The sequence below is a fragment of the Larimichthys crocea genome, chromosome XIII (genome assembly GCF_000972845.2).
Source record: "Larimichthys crocea isolate SSNF chromosome XIII, L_crocea_2.0, whole genome shotgun sequence".
Classification (NCBI taxonomy): Eukaryota; Metazoa; Chordata; class Actinopteri; family Sciaenidae; genus Larimichthys; species Larimichthys crocea.
In genome coordinates, this window is record NC_040023.1 from 17,720,809 (window position 1) to 17,737,427 (window position 16,619).

General features: G+C 40.3%; 2 protein-coding genes across 3 annotated transcripts in view; one reads left to right on the top strand and one right to left on the bottom strand.

The window, feature by feature from the left end:
* nbeal2 (neurobeachin-like 2) overlaps positions 1 to 7,699 on the bottom strand; it is a 33,909-nt gene extending 26,210 nt beyond the window's left edge. For both annotated transcript variants that reach the window (XM_019270929.2, XM_019270915.2), the window contains exons 1-3: positions 7,122 to 7,699; positions 488 to 576; positions 103 to 267 (exon numbers count right to left, since the gene is read on the bottom strand). In XM_019270929.2, the coding sequence (XP_019126474.2) occupies positions 103 to 267; positions 488 to 576; positions 7,122 to 7,196 (329 nt within the window). In that variant the 5' untranslated portion in view covers positions 7,197 to 7,699. The remainder of the gene's footprint in view (positions 1 to 102; positions 268 to 487; positions 577 to 7,121) is intronic.
* A 1,437-nt stretch (positions 7,700 to 9,136) lies between these two features.
* On the top strand, positions 9,137 to 15,655 carry ccdc12 (coiled-coil domain containing 12). Its single transcript, XM_010756916.3, has 7 exons — positions 9,137 to 9,311; positions 11,592 to 11,662; positions 14,156 to 14,235; positions 14,376 to 14,437; positions 14,529 to 14,563; positions 14,657 to 14,733; positions 15,280 to 15,655. Exons 1-7 carry the CDS (start codon positions 9,228 to 9,230, stop codon positions 15,357 to 15,359), a joined length of 489 nt encoding a protein of 162 aa, XP_010755218.2. The 5' UTR covers positions 9,137 to 9,227; the 3' UTR covers positions 15,360 to 15,655.
* Positions 15,656 to 16,619: the final 964 nt, after the last annotated feature.

The following is a 16,619-nucleotide window of genomic DNA, read 5'->3' on the forward strand; positions in this document are numbered from 1 at the left end:
ATAAAAAGGAAACTGATAAAGGACATCTTGATAACTGTTCGACTTTATAAAATGTTTACGTTCATGATGATGAAGTGTAAACACTGCAGGCTGGGCCCTCACCTGCAGACAATGATGAAGAACTTGAGGAGGAGTAGGGGGTGCGGGGTGGTGCTGTTGTGCTCTGCGGCGCCAGAGAGGTGCACCGCACTGTCCCGTATTTGGGTGCTGAGGAACACCAGAACCTCCCATGGGAGCAAGGGCACCTCTGAGCTGCACTCCTCCAGCCTGGGAGAAGGTAGAAGAGATCATGAAGAGATGTGGGAAGAGAAGGGAGGGGAGGCAGTAGCAAAAAGGCAAAGGGCGTTGTAATAGGGGCTGCGTTTACGCATAACATAAACATGTCAAAATGGTATCCACAGAGAGTCAAAGGTCATCCTGCTTTGGGGGAATAGAAAGCGGTGGGAGCTTCTGGCCATGTGTAAAATAAATAACTGTTACTACTCACCTCCGAGGCTCCAGTGACTGCACATCAATGAGCCTCTCGAAGGACGACACGAACGCCTCCAACCACTGCTGCAGATAGCTCACATCTTTCTGCGGAAAGAACAAGTGAGGCAATAAAGTCACTCTCCCGCCTCCAGACATATGTAGTATGCAGTGTTTCTGCAACATTTCTGTATGTATATATCAATATATCAATGCATAAATGCTTTTGCATCGTGCACAGTTGTACCACTACCTGAAAAATATTTAACTATGACACGCTGTGGCTGAAAACATGGCACTGACTAAAGCATATGACCTGTTTTTTTGTAACAGGATGTTGCAAAGAGATGTAACTCACAGAGAGGAACGCATGAGCCAATTCTTTCCTTTTTCAAAACTGGGAGGTTTGAAGAAAAACAAAATCAACATATCTTTGAAGTCCACAGTCGTAAATTCCAGTAAACCTTAAAAAGCAGTTTAACCTTTCACTGCAAGCATGTTATTGTCTTCAACAAGACATTCCAGCATCCTTATATAATATCATTTAAAACGGTTTCAGTCGTACAAGGATGTTTACATACAACCGTCGTTATCTCAGCTTTAAATCGGCCTCTGCAGTGCAACATATCCTGCCACTCTGCCCTCCTCACATCACTCTCACAATCTCACATAGACTATATACAACAAATGAATAACATAACCAGACAACTTCAAACTGAATATTAATACTAAACAACTAACGACCTGACGATTCAGACAATTGGTGCTACTTGTGGGAACCCGGTGTTTCATAATCAAATTGCAAAACGCACGGCATCTTGAAATGTTTCTTGATGTACTGTGCGAAGGAACAAACTGAACATTTTGATTAGCTGATTAGCAGATTTCTGAGACAGCCTCTGTAGAGCAGGCGGTGTAAGGGAAGACATGAGTTGTTGCAGTCTGACTGACTCATTGTACACAAATAACATGCAGTACTGTAAAAGGCACATGGTAGAACAATCAATCAGGCACTTCCCCTCAGCCAACAAGTAAATGTGTGTTTGCCGCACCATGACAAAAACCTCAAGTGCAGACCTCCAACATACAGCACATACAGTAACCACATGTTCCAGCTCATTGCATATCTAATGTGTAACGAATTGTCTAGTAATGCAAAACATTGTGTAACTTTTCTAATGCTGCATTAATGTTAAATGTACATTACCAACTGGCATTGACTTATGAGCCAGTCCATCTCTCATTGTATGTGGCTGAACAGGGTGCCAGGTTCTTGCGAACCCAGTCTCAGATGAGCCTTCAGCGTAGTCCTCAACCAGCAGCTCAGAAGCTGCACATCACTTCTAACCACCACCAGCGTCTGACTCGCTCCTTTCTTGTCTTCCAGCGTAAAGCGAGCAAACCAGGAAATGACATGTCACGTCAACCGAAGCTTATTTCCTTCATACTCCTTCTTGTCAAACCCCTTCCTCTTTTGGCTCCACTGCTAGTTGTGAGCAGATATGAGGAAGGCCTCTATTAAAAAAAACAAAAACTTAGCACAACAACAATGAAACACCGGGAACTGCATTTATACTTCTAAATTTAACACAACAAAAGAACGCTGCAGGAGAAACATTGAAATTCAGCTTACGCTGTTGGAATTGTTGTGCAAGAGTACAACTAAAACCTAACGAGATCAATCAGTGAATGACATAATATAAGAATATTGTATTTCCACAGTGTAAGCTTTAGACATACAAAATCTGCCTAGTTGGTTCTTGAAAAAATAAATAAATAAAATAATAATATGACATTAAAATGGCATTAATCACAGGGATATTGCATAAAATCTCAGCATGTACTCTGTGAAAACAGGAAGCAACCTATTGTTTTGTGCCGCCAACATCTGGACAATCAGGTATTTGAAACTCGAGCAGGAGAGGAAAAGACAAAGAACTATTTACAACACCCTAACATTACGGAGGATATAATAATAGATTTGATGATGATGATGATGAATGCCTTGCTCGCCAAACCTCATCAATTCTAATAAGGGTTAATTAAGTGACACTAATTTGACTTTACAACTCTGTATGATGACATCCTTGATTTTTATACTGAGCAAGTAAGCTTTATAGTTGTATGGGAAAGGAAGCACCATCTTTTCTGTTCCCTGTTAAGCACAGATGCTTTGGCTGGGTGTAACTGTAACAGGTAGATTTTGAGAGCGTAATATAAAAGAATTTGATCACAAATAGGAAGTGAATCTGGTTGGCTAATGAGAAGTAAAACCATGAGAAATACATAAAGGCTTTCAGTGGCATCGCTGGTTCAGACGCCTGGTAGAGCTCTGCTTTATGTCTGCACCCTGAACAGTTCTTAATAATCATCCCTCTGAAAAAATGACTATTGATCAACTCAGCTCTCAAGTAATACACTTTCAGTTCTATAAAATTCAACATTGCCCAGAGCAACTAGCGTGAGGATTTGTTCGATGACACTATTAGAACAGATGTCACAAACTAACCACAAGATACCAACCCCAATAAACTGTGTCATTTATCTCTGTTTTCTCTGCACATGGCCAAGCAGCTGTGTCGCTCTCTGCTGCTTGGCATTCTGCTTCGCTCCTGCTTCCTGCACAAGTGAAAGCAAAAGAACACTTTGATTTTCCTGGTTGGCCCTTCTGTTGGTAAACAGGGGAGATTGAGGCACACAGGGGGATTTAGTCACAGGGCTCACAGGACAGTCATAGTGAGCTGCAGGGATCGCTATTGTTGCTGTGTCTCTCAGCGGGGTACATGGATGGACAAGGATCGGAGTGTTATTAGTAATTGAGACAATAGTATGAGTGGCGGCGTGGTGACAAAATCCAGGAAATGTGTCTTGTTCTCTCTTCATAGCAAGTGGAGGAGGTGGTTTCACAGCTGTTTGGATGGGTGGCAGTTGGGTTGTCACTGTGGTCCATTTCTACCACTGCAGGCTTTAATTAGTCAGTCTCTCCAACAGTCTCTCAAGCTAATCATCACTGGATAATCACACACTTTTTTTCCCCCAGCAGCTTGCAACTGCAGCAACTTGTTCTCAAGTGACAAAAAATGTTTCTTTCTTTCTCACTTTCATCCATAATTATAACATCTAGAAGGTCTTTAGGGTGTCTATCACATGAGTTCAGTAGCCATAATGGCTTTCTGGCCACTGCTTCTGCTGCATCAATGAGGTCATATCCTGCTTACATGAAAAATGTGACATATTTCCAAACCGCACAAGTTCAAATTGTTTGTTTTGTCTGATTAACAGTCCACTCCCCCAACACACACACACACACACACGCATGCACACACACGCACACCACACAACACTGAGAAGCAGGAACTAGTGATTGTTTGATTTTTTTCAGCATCAAAATATTTACTTGCATGTTGATACATGACGCTTTGGCAAAAAATGTGAAACGGTCTACCAGCTTATTTAAGTCATTAGAGTTAACTGAACTGCTGCAACCATCGACAACTAAGTTGATTAGTTGATTAAACAATTCACAGAAAATGAATGAATCAATCACAGAGTTAAAATACCAAACTGTAAATTGAATACAGTTGAGTATTTTAGCAGTTTGGGGCGACATAAAGACTTAAATCTGGGCTCTGGTTACTCTTTACCAACACTTGTTATTACATTTGTGATAGTTATAAACTAAATTACTCAAAGTAATCAGTTAAGAAGACAACCCTACAACTTTCATGTAATGAAACCAAACTAATTAAACTATTATGACTTGGGAAAACATCAAGCACAAAACAATACCCTTTTGGGTGTCTTCAGACACGATCTGACAAGTTATGTTACTCCCTCAGTGATTAGATCAGACTGTTCAGAGTATGTCCATATCTGTCAAGCATGAGCATTCGATGGTGGTTTGAAACACATTCTTAGATGTGAGATATACAGCTTTAAATTTACGACTGTCTGGAGGTCTTGAACTCCAGCAAATGAAAAAGACGAATGTGCTCATTGAATGATGGTGTTGATTTGCAGAGCACCACTTTGTCTAACAGGCTCTCAACACACTGAAAACTGCAAAAACCTGATAACCAAGAAGCATTTAGTGAACAAACATTGTATGTTGACATTGTCAATACAGTTGTGTATAGATCCATGTGATGAAATAAATGAATGTCTATGGTGATATAATGCGTTTGTAAACTGTGACAGCTTCTGTCATAGAGCACGTCAATTCATCTATCAATGCCTGCCTGTTTGTTTGGTTATTTGTAGAGAAATTTTGTTCCAGCTTTTGTACGAGATACTTCTATATCACAATGACTTTTCAACATTTCACATCAGTCCTCAGCTGATCTGAAACTCTTGCGTGGGGCGTGTGATTTCTTGCACAATCGGAGGAAGCAGAGCTCCTTTATCACCAACAGGCCTGAGCAAGTTTTTCTTTCTTATAGCAGATACAGAAGGACTGCCGTGATACTGTACATAAGCAAACAGGTTGGAATCAATTGTGGGGATTCATTAGAGATATGTCAAGCCATTCAAATATAAGTTTACCGAACATTTGAGAGAACATGCACTCATGTTGTCAGGGTTTCTCTTACATACATAGACTGAAACAAATACATGACTACACCTGAGGATAAACAGTGTTATCATTAGAGCCTGAAATATTGACAGATTAAAATTCAGATCTGTTACAAGGTGTAAAAACACCTGCAGGGGTGTGTTTGTTGGGACTCAAACAGAGGGCGTGAGGGCATTATCACTATTAAGTAAAGGCTTGTTTACAGCACTAACAATAATCCTATTGAATAGAGCTCGAGTCTCTTGTCCTGTTTGATTCATGTGCAATAGTAAAAACTTTCCTTGGTGTGTGTCCAGTTTAAAAAAAAAACAGGTGTTTGTTGTGTGTCAACCTGACTAACAGGCAGAGAACAAAAACATTACAAAACTGTGGCATGTTGATGTAGGAAAGGCAAGTAATTGTTCTCTGAAGTGGTTCTGCTGCCTTTCTGTAGCCTATTGTGTTTCTCTGAGTCACATAAGGTGGTGACGTTTAATACCGGGCTCAATTAAATCCTTTTCCTCTGCTATCCTTCATCGCAGCCTTGTAATAAGGGCAGGTCATTTGCACACATGCGAGAGCAAAATTCACTTTGAAGAAAGAGAAGAGAGAGAAATCTATGTGTCGTTATCGAGCGAGAAACGTTTTGTTCCTTTAGCCTTGAGGGCAACTGAGAGCCAAAAAGTAGCTTAATAAGGAAGTGGTCTTGCACATGGAGATGCCTGACAGCTGTCACAGTCACATTCAGGACACACACACACACATGCCGATGACTCTTTCAAGCTGTGGATTATTTATGAACCAGCCAATAGCTTTTGTTATCAAAGTTTGTCATATAAAACGGTGGCATAACTGGGAAAGTTTATTATATGTTAAACATGCAGCAGCAGCAGCAGCAGCCCAGAGGAGAAGTAAAAGGGCGGATTAGAAACACACTTCCTCTGGGATGTGACCACAATGACCACTTTGATAGTAAATGCTGAGAGGAGATACACTTCTAGTTCACTTGTCTCACTTGATGCATTTAGGGCATTTTTGCAGTTATTCTGGCATTGCCGTCTGCCCTCTTTAAAGCCTTTGGCTGATTTGCCAATAGGGATTAAGCCTGGTGCTAAATTAAATCAAAATTCAATAGAAATATATAATGAAACACTACTTAAGTCTATGACTAAACATTACCCCTGTCATGAAACTAGCCCTTTAGATCTGCTGTGATAACAAGGAGGAGTCCTAATTCCCCCACAGTGAACATACAGCTCATGCAGACTTGGAAAGAGAAGTCTCATCTTGTTTTCTCTGTCCTCAGGCGTGGAAGCAGATTGCAAAGACATTAAATAATAATAATTTATTTATTCAGAGGCAAACTTTCTTTCTCCATCAAGAGGTGACATGAGGACATGTGCAATATTCTTTAACTACTCATCATTATTACCAAAATGCTGCACCTTAATGAACAAACAGGGGAGTGAGCTGCAGTCACACACACACACACACCAGCATTTGAGACCAAAATACCAACTAAATACCAGCTGAATTATGTCACACAGATATTGTTTCAAATTTAATATTTGAAATAGGTAACATATTGGCTTTTACTCAAAACAAAAATGTTCCAAGTGATATGTGAGGACATCTTTCTAGTAAAACAATATCAAAATGCATTTTAGTTTAAATGTGCCTCATCGAGAAAGACAGACAGGGAGGAACAGGAACAGGAAGTGGCCTCAGTGTGTGACACCTGCCTGACAGGTACAGGATCAAACGCAATTCATGAAGCGGTTTTCACTTCTTACCGACTATTTTCACTGACTTTAATGGCTCAGTGACAGTCATAAAACGAGGCCTATGACACGATATATACCTCTCTAATGCGCGCAGTACGCGCAGCCTCCACCATTAGGTAAATAAACAGCTGCTGAATAAACACGAGAGAAAATAAATCGACTTCCTCACGTAACAAACGTGAAGAACAAACCAGGACACACGGTGCAGATCACATTGACTGTGATCATGCGTGGATCTGGTCACGTTTTAAACTTCAGGCAGAGGACCTGCTTGCAACAACAGGTGTCACCGTCAGGTCTTCCGCACTTGCACTCACCTTTGCGTAATATAACATCCACAGTTCATACAGCCTTTCCTTCGATGCCATCCCGCCGCCCTTGTGGTTGCTCATCGTCTCCCTTTGTGTGTTTTTTTAATAAATCATGAAACTGGTGAGCACTGTCAAAGCCACAGCTGCTTGAAGTAGTTTCCTAAAGGCAGGAGGACGCGGCACGCTCCTGTGAACCATTCCTGCTAAATTCAGTGCGCAATAATCCACAGCCAAAAGTGTCTTTCTGTCTCGGCACGCAAAGTTATCAGAGTGGTGTGAAAAAGCAAAACATGTCGGTTGTGCCCACGGTGCGATCACTGTAAAACCAGGAACAAAAATGCGTGGAAATGCATGTCTGGAGAAACACCCATGTCCGCATTTATACCGAGCTTGTTGCTGTATGATTCCTATTGGAGAGAGTTCCCACGGAAGCGACAGATGCCATCCGCTCAAGACCAACAAATCACCCCCCTCTGTCCGTGGATTCAGTCCTGTGTTATGTGTGATGAGCAGGAGCAAATTGTCATCAACTAGTGTCTGAGTCTATTAACACGGCGAGAGACGCAGTGAAGAGTTGATTGTAGCTCATGCTCACAGGTAGGCTGATATTCTTAAAGACACACACACATAAACACACAGATGGAGCCTCCTCTCACTGAACAAGACGAAGTTAAAGTCTGGTTAGATAGAGAAAATACATGTTTTTTAATTTATGTATCCATCATAAAAGAAAGCGCGGATGTAAATGATTTCATATGTGCAACTGATCCTAGATATGTGAAAAAGAAGTGGGCCTGGGCTTCAGAATATTTCTGTAGAATGATGAATTTGTAAAAAATAAACACATAAACAAACGCAGGACTGAACTTCAGACTCTAATAGCTACTTTGAATGGTCCCTGATGCCTTTAGCAGGCTCTATAAAGAAAATTACATTAGTAAAAGGAGCCCTACACAAAGTAAAATATAGGGATACATTCAAAATATTACTCCAGTAAAACTGTAGATTTGTGTAGTGCCAAGTTTTGAAAATGCATTAACTTAAAAGAAGTTTAAGTGGTTTGGGTGGAGGTGGTGTTTGATCTTACTCCATATATTTGTAATCCAACATGGCCTGGTAACAGTTTACCTATTCTTTTACAAGCAAGACACTTCACATCATCATCATCAGTTCTCTAAAAAGGAAATTATCGTTGTCTGAGACATATATACTGAGTATAAATAGTTGTACTACTGTTTTAAATAGCATAAATAAATGATTTAAAAAAAAGACTCTTCTTACAAGAGGAGTCAGGTTTATGGGCCCAGCTATTGCAAGCAGTTTGGTGATTTTTCTCTGACAAGGCATCATAATTTACCAGTTTATCGTGTTTTATTGTATGTCAAACAGCTTGTAAAGTGTCAGTTGTGCAACTATAGCAGAGAAAATGCACTTTTTCTTCAGACAAGTGGTGTGTATGTTGTACTGAGTAGATCATTTACATTTTTCGTATTTGCTATAACAGGATATGTGCCAGGAGTTAATGTCTATTAAAACAAAACTTACAAATGTGCAATTTATTTATTTATTAGTGTTCTGATCTTTAAGCATCGTTAGCATCTTTACCAAAAACAAAGTTTGTGTTGTTACACACTAATGTTGATCATTAGGAGGATGGATACAGTGAAGCTGTATTACCATGGCAATGGCCTACATTCCTCACCAGGACCTGACAATGTGACCATCAACAGTCGGGACAGTGTGCCACTGTCCTATGTATGTAGTCCCCTTAATATATAGAGCATAATAAAGTTTTTTTAAAAGTACTATTCAAAATAACCTATAAGGTACTAAAAGTTAAATTAATATAAGTAAACTTCATGTTTGAGTACATCCCAACAGTTTGTCTCATTATCTTCAGTAGGAATTAGATTTTTTTTAATGATAATGCTTCAAATTTAATCCAGCTTTTAAATCATTCTGAAGAAATTTGTCAACAAAACAAAATAATAATATCAACAGGCTGCTGCAATCGATGTGCTCGACGATCGTTTTTTTTTTTCCTCCTCTCAGGAGTCAGGAGCGTTAATGGATGTCAGAGAGCGTTGAGCCGCGGCGTGTGTGGAGATAAACATGGAGAAAAATGTTGGCTCGCTACAGGAGCAGGCCCTGAAGAGAAAGGAGAGGCTGAAAGCACTGAGAGACAAGCAGCTTCATGTAAGTGTTTTCTGTCGTGAAGTCTGTTTCCGGTCAAACCGACGAGGAGACGTTAGCTCACGTTAGCCCACTTTAGCCTGTAGCTAAAGCTAGCATGCTAACATGAGTGATCCGTGACTTTGTTGTTGTGTAGAAAAATAAATAAAAAGGATGTAGGGTTGATGTTTTAATTCAAAGCCAGTTAACTTGAATATTAACTTGTTAAAGTGCTGTTGTAGTTTAACTGGTGTGTGCGGCTAATTTTCGGAGATAACTTCAAAGTGTTTTCACCCTCGTCTTGTCTCCAAATTAAAACCTGAGATCAGTTTTACTTTATAAGGCTGAACGAGAGTTTATGGCTGCTCCACAACACCAGCTGTCTGTGTTGTACCTGCGCAGGTTTCCACAGTGTTTATAGCGGCCATAACAATAAACCAGGCTCCTCTGGGTGAATGTGGCCAGCTGCACATAAAGTGAAGTTACAATCACCATCGATTAACTTCTGTAACCTCTGTGACACACTATCATCAAACAAGCTGGTGTTTTTTTACATTTACATAGTTAAACTTCATGCTGCTCTGCAGCTCGTTTGATTAAAAAGCAAAGCTGGAGCAGTAAGTTAGCTGCACACCACAACATGTACACCTCAGTGATGAGGCTGCAGGGATAAGAGCCCCTAAAGGAAGACCCTGCTTCCTCATACTGATGGAAATTGACTCTTGTTCAGTATTAGATAATAAAAGCACAGCTCCTCTGATACAGGCCAGATATATATGACCTCCAGTGGTAGCAACAGTCTTGGATTACTAAGGAGACACAGATATTTTTCACACAAAAAATCCCCACGATATTACTCAGGTAGTTTCTGACAGATACATACATGTATTTTGTAGTAGTGCATTAAATAAAATTTTTAGCTGTTTTAACCATGGTGGGATGTTTCAACTTCTCAAGCATTGTCAGTATTTCTGAAGTTGAGTTTTCACCCACTGATTACAGTGACGAAAGACATAAATTTGACATCACAGTGCGAATGAAGCAGGCGCGATTTAACAAATTTGTGTTTAGCTCTTTTTAAAAGAAGGAGGAAAATGACGATTGTCATTCTTGTTTACAGGCGTTTATTTTTGATATGACAATGAATCTTGATTATGCAAAAGGTCAAAGAGCAATAACAGGATAGTTTTTAGTTCTCGGCAATCAACAATAAATCTGAAAAGAGGTAGAGGTAGAGACAGGTGTTGTTTTTATGGTGGGAGGGGGGTGAAACGTTCATGTCAAAAGACGGAAGAGAAATTGAAACTTTTACTGATTTTTAAAAAAGGGGATTTTAATGAAGTATGGGGATGTTTTTTGAAGCAGCAACACACCAAAATAACATCTCTCTGGCCGCTACCACACCCTGTGGAGTACAGTGTTTGAGAATTTAATCTTATCAGTTATTCTCAAAATAACATTGCATGCTGAGCTGATTTTTGCTCAGGATCAAAATCCCGTATCAACATCCATCTTTTTGTCTTTTGACCCATATATTTGACTGGACTCGGAGTTTTATGTCTGTGTTGAACCATTGAAACATTACACGGTCATTCTGCTCCACTACGGAAAAAAAAAATTGAATTCTGAATATGAAGTCTTCTTGCAACAGGAAACCCTGTTCAGTGTGTAAGCCACTATTTTGGCAGTTTGACCAGAATATGTTTCACTACGCTGGTGTTGAGCAGAGCCACACTCGCTTAGCTAGCAATGCTTGTTGGGATTCCTAAAGCCAGGGGATTGTTTTCCTTTTTGTGCTGCACTTGAAGAATGGGTCAGTCCTCTGAATTGTTCTAGCAGGTGAACAGGAAGCCTCTTCAGGAAAACGCAAGATGGGAGGGATTCGAGAGTCTTTGTTACCACTTTTCACTTGGGGTCAATATTATTTTTCTTCCAGCCTGTGTCATAGTCTGTTTAGTTTAGTTTTTCGTCTGCCAGCATGTTGTGATTGTTCTCGTTATTGCCATTACAACTAGTCATGAGGGACTAGTGATCTGATTTCCCTAATTTTTATTTATAGCACAGACACTTCACTAATAATCACGCTGCAAATGTAAATGTCTTATTTGAGTCCCAAATATTTTTGTTTTCCTATGCAAATATTAGCTTAGTGTATGTACAGCATCTTTACTGCTCCAGATCTTTGCAATGGGCTGATTTGATCTGATCTTTGTCAATGTATTTCGTGTTCATGTTTCATCACGTTTTTACTTTGTATGATAAATTGAAATGATTTTAATGATGGCGTGTTGATATTTTAACGAGGGGCGAGAGGAAGATGATGAGCCAGAGAAGAAAAAAGCTTCACTAGAGGAGACTACTCATGAGAGGCACAGGTTGGTTCATCACACCACACACACAAAAAAAAGCTGTTATTTTTTATAAATGCATGTCATGTGTTCTTCAACCACTGCTCGCCCCTTGAGTCTTTTTATGCTGCACAAACGGAACTGAAAAAAGTTCATCATCACATCATCTGCCCTTTATCTGAACACCATCTCTCTGTGACACCAACGCAAGCAGAGTGCAGGTTGTGCGACGCAGTGTTTACGCTGGGCTGGACCATAGCCTCGTGCTATTAACTGCTCAAATATCCTGCAGGTTACTCAACTTTGTACGTTAGTCAGTAGGAAGGAGCAGCCATCTTTCCTGTCCTACAGGACCTTTTTTCCATTGTTTATATTTAATGACTGCGCTTGAAGGAGTGCCGCTGCGTTTCTTCCAGTCCAACTGGACAGATCTCTCTCTCTCTCATGAGAATGAAAATGCAATGCTGCAGAGTTTTTAATCAGAATCAGAATCAGAAATACTTTATCAATCCCGGGGGAAATGTCCTAATTTAGACATTTGTCAGCGAAGAGAAAAGATCAGTGTTTGGTGAACTCTGGGTTTTTTGTTTAATCTGTGTTTTGCTCAGACGAGACACACATCTGTTGCAGGTTGTGAGTGTAACGTTTCTTGGGATTGGTATTAATCTTTAATGGGAGATCATATTGCCAAACCAAGGCATGAAAGACCACAACAGTCAGCATATTTTTCTCTTTAACTTATTTGCTCTTCAAATGAATTATGTACACGTTTAAGATATCCAAACAGTAGATCCTGGGCAGAAAGCTTTTGTCAGCTCTCTGTGTATTGTCATGCATTCCTCCTCCAAGCCTATTCCACAGGAGGCACCATGTGGATTTTCCTGTTACGTCTTGTTAGGCCTGAGAATTTCAAGGTTAAGGTTTTTTTTTTTTGCTCTGGTGAATGAAGCAGATAACTTGATGTCAGTGTGTAAACATATGAACTCTCAGCTGCACCTTCGCCTCCCCCCTCTGTCACAGTTCATCCAAACATCTCGAGAGAGTCACACTTGGTTCAGTGCTCTAGATTTATTGCTGCCTCTCTTTGATGTGTGCTCGAAGAGGAAATGTGTAAACACTCTCGGAGACGGCAGAGGGGAAAAAAAAGGGGGTGATGTCAAACTTTTAAGACAGAAAATTTACATGTACGGTTTGTTTATTCTGTTTTTTCTGTCTGCAACTCAAGAGGGTAATGTCTGTTATCCCCGTCTGTAGTCACAGATCACATAAACATCTTGACATTTACTGGCCAGGGTGGCGTGAAGTTTAGTTTTAATATCAATAGTCCCCCAGAGCCTCTCTTGATAGCTCTCAGAGGATAAAACTTGTTAGTGATTCCCTGACCACCATCAATATTCCCACTTCCACACAATAGGAAGCAATGTAATTGCTTCCTAGAGGAAGAATCCTTTTCAAAATGGTGATTTAATGATGAGCGCCGTCCTTTCTTTTATGTATTTTTATTTCATCACAGTATGATCTATCGAAGACTGATAGATGATAGTCTATAGTTAGACCTGGACAGATGCCTTCTGGCTTCCCCACACTCCACACTAAGTTAATAAACCTGTTGTGATTTGCTGTCAGGCCATCTGGACTCTGTATTACTGACAACAACCACTGATGTACTTCCACTCTGTTTTATTTCATTCGTTTTATCATAGTTTGCGTGTCAGTCAGTTCATGTGCCATACTTCTATTACATGATTTTGTTTCACTTCACTTTGATTCATCAGTGAGGCGTGTGTGTGTATAAGTGGCATGAGAATTCAATTTAAAGATGAGATGGATAGAGCGACATATTCCCCCACTGAGGCATCCTCCTCGGGAGGCATAGAGAGAGACTTGTGAACTAGGAGTGGACCTCAGTCAGCCAAAGGCAGAACATGACCAGCATTCCTGCCCATACCCATACAAGGCATCGGTCTGTCTGTTGGCAGCAGGGGTGTGATGAATGTATCAAGGGTGCGCCCCTCTCTAGGGCTTCATCACAAATCCATGTTAAGCTCACAACAGCTGATAACTCTCTTGGTCCGTGCTTGGTCAGACAATAGTTTACCGCTGCCCCTGTGGATTTTCCGTGTAATCTGCAGAGATGTCCGCTAACCTTGCCAAGAATTCCTCTGTGTGGAGATGTGATGAAAGACTGCGTAATTCAACATGAAGAAAAGCATTCCTCAGCTGTTTGCTGTTCTCCTCAAGTCCGTGCCCAGGAGCAGGTGGAACATGTTAATCAGACGTGTTCATAGGAATAAAGAGGGACATTATACCCGACCTCCTCTAGACATTAGATGTGCAGCTGTGTAGGGTTTGCAGATGGTCCTTTATGCTCCTCTGTGGAATATTTTTGCCTACACTGCCACCTCCTGGACTTTTAGAGGACTGCTGGGGAAAAAGAGCGAGGAAGCATTGTTGACTGATTATCATTCTCTCCTCAGTCCTTACTGCTAAATGTAGACTCTGTGTTTCTGTCCTTTTTAGAGAGCTGAAGCTGAGGAATTACACTCCAGAGGATGAAGAGCTGAAGGAGAGACAGGTGCCCAAAGCTAAACCTGCATCAGGTGAGAACTTTTCAATTATAAACAAGCTTTGAAAAAAACATTAACTCAGATTATTTTAAAGTTACAGTGTCATTGCCGTGCCCCCAGCACATGGTCAGCTACTAGACAAGCCCTTGATGATAAATATCTTTTGTTTGCAGTGGAGGATAAAGTAAGAGACCAGTTAGAGGCAGCTAATCCAGAACCCATAATTGAAGAAGTGGTGAGTACTCCTTTCTCTTTAAATGTGTCTTCCTTTTCTTGACAAAGCATACTTGTTGTAGCAGCTAAATTCAGCTCTCTTCTTTCCTCAGGATTTGGCCAGCCTCGCCCCGAGAAAACCAGACTGGTAAGATATTTTTCTAACCTGTGCAAAGTAAGTCTCACTATAATGAAAGATAGTTTGTTACAGACACGGTCTTGTCATTGACTCTGTATCTAGGGATCTAAAGCGTGATGTGGCGAAGAAACTGGAGAAGCTGGAAAGGAGAACACAAAGGGCCATCGCTGAGCTCATCCGTAAGTGTTTCACACTTTGGTTTGTTTTTTTTTTTGCGCTTTGTCACCAAATTTTCCTGACGCCGCAGAGACGGGCATGTCTGAGCTTGGTGTGAATTATTAGGCTAATTGCTTTGTGGTTTCCAGACTCCACAGAGGTTTGAAGTCATCCGATAACATCAGCAGTGTGATTCCTCCACTGATGTGTGATCCAAAATTCTAAAAATAGACGTGAGCTTTCATAGAGAAAGCAAAACATGTTCAGTTGTGATGGTTGTCCCTTCAGGTTGGTCTAAGCTTTGTGTGCATACAGCATTAAATTGATATTTTGATGCAAATTCAAACCGTACAGTAGCTGTATTTACTATCACTACAAGGAACATTGTTTATTTTGCTCTGCAGCCTGCCAGCAGAGTGTAATGTGTGTTGCTGGGACAACAGAGATTATTATCCACTCAGCCTTAATGAAATCGTCACAGCCATGCCAGGATCTGCACATACATTTGTAATTGATGGATGTGGTGAATGAATGAATCAGACTGACGGCGAGTGTTTATGTGTGTCCAGGGGATCGTCTCAGAGGCAGCGAGGACGAGTTGGCTGGAGCGGTGGGAGCAGTAGGAGTGGAGGAGGGAGATTCGGACTGAACTCAAAGATGTGACAGATTTTAAAAAAGGAGACTACAGGTGGCCTTGGTTTACTGGGGCTGTACTGTCGCATCTATGATGTGCTTAAAGAGACTTTCATCGCTACAGGGAGTAAAATAATGTTTTCCGTCAGGTCTTCAATTTTTCTTTTGTGAGTCTTGACTTGCATTATTACAGATGGATATGTAGTACGTTCTCTTTATGTGGTTTCATTGAGGTGCGTTGTTAATGTGACCATTAATATTTTGTTGTAATTTTTTTTTATATTTTCAAGTAAAATAGAAAATTGAATTTTTCAAAAGCCTGTTTACTTTGCCTTTATTTCAAAGTAGGTGTGGGTCATATGGATAAAATCCTCTAACTGTATATGTCACTTGTACAACAGTTAGTTCTGACCAAGTCATTTGATTGGACAAGAGTCGTCCCATGAGTGCAGACATACAGCACATCACTCCTCCTCACAGGTGATCTAAATTCATTTCATTATTGGTCGTTATCTATCTTAAATTGTAACAAAAACTCAGCCGAACTAGACAAATTAGAGAGGAGCAAAAACAAAGCTTACACTGTAAGGCAAACAACAAGGCCTTTCAGACTCGGCTAAGTCTCAAAAATATTAACGTCAACTGGGCTGCGGTATCATAGACTTATAGATCAAAGCTAGCAAGCTACTGTTCAGGAAAATGTTGATGTGTTTTTTGGCAGCGATGCAGTCCGAGTCCAGTTGTGAAACTATTTGTGTTGGCGAAACCAAATAAATGATAAAATAAAAAAACAAATAATAATCTCTTGCCACTTATATTCAGCACAGCTCTCCCTCTCATGGTGTATCTTAATCATGATATCGATGTATCATGTGATATAGTACATTTTGTGAAGAAATACTATATCAGCAAAAATCTTTATAAATCTTTCCAGCTTCAGCTTTCCTGCTCATTTTTGCCCAAAAATAACCAAATAGTTGGAAACAACATGACGTCACACTTAATGGAGCAGAGCCATTATTAATGTTAATGGTTACTGTTTTGACAAGAGCCTACTCATCCAGAGATGATATATAACAAAGTACTTAAACTTCTGTTATATCATTCAACTCAGTCTGGTACATTAGAGAAGTGAGTGGAGTGAAATGTAACCTCCCTGCTGCATTTGAACTGTTGTGATTATGTGGCACGTCCTCAATAAGAGAAAAGACACGTTTTAAATACATCATATTTATTCAGAAAACTATCTGAAAATTCACTCTTCACTAATTCACTA

Coding starts and splice junctions, on each gene's coding strand:
- ccdc12 (XM_010756916.3), top strand. CDS start 9,228: ATGGAGAAAAATGTTGGCTCGCTACAGGAGCAGGCCCTGAAGAGAAAG. Junction 14,236..14,375: donor CAAAGCTAAACCTGCATCAG/GTGAGAACTTTT, acceptor TTTTGTTTGCAG/TGGAGGATAAAGTAAGAGAC. Junction 14,564..14,656: donor GCCCCGAGAAAACCAGACTG/GTAAGATATTTT, acceptor CTCTGTATCTAG/GGATCTAAAGCGTGATGTGG.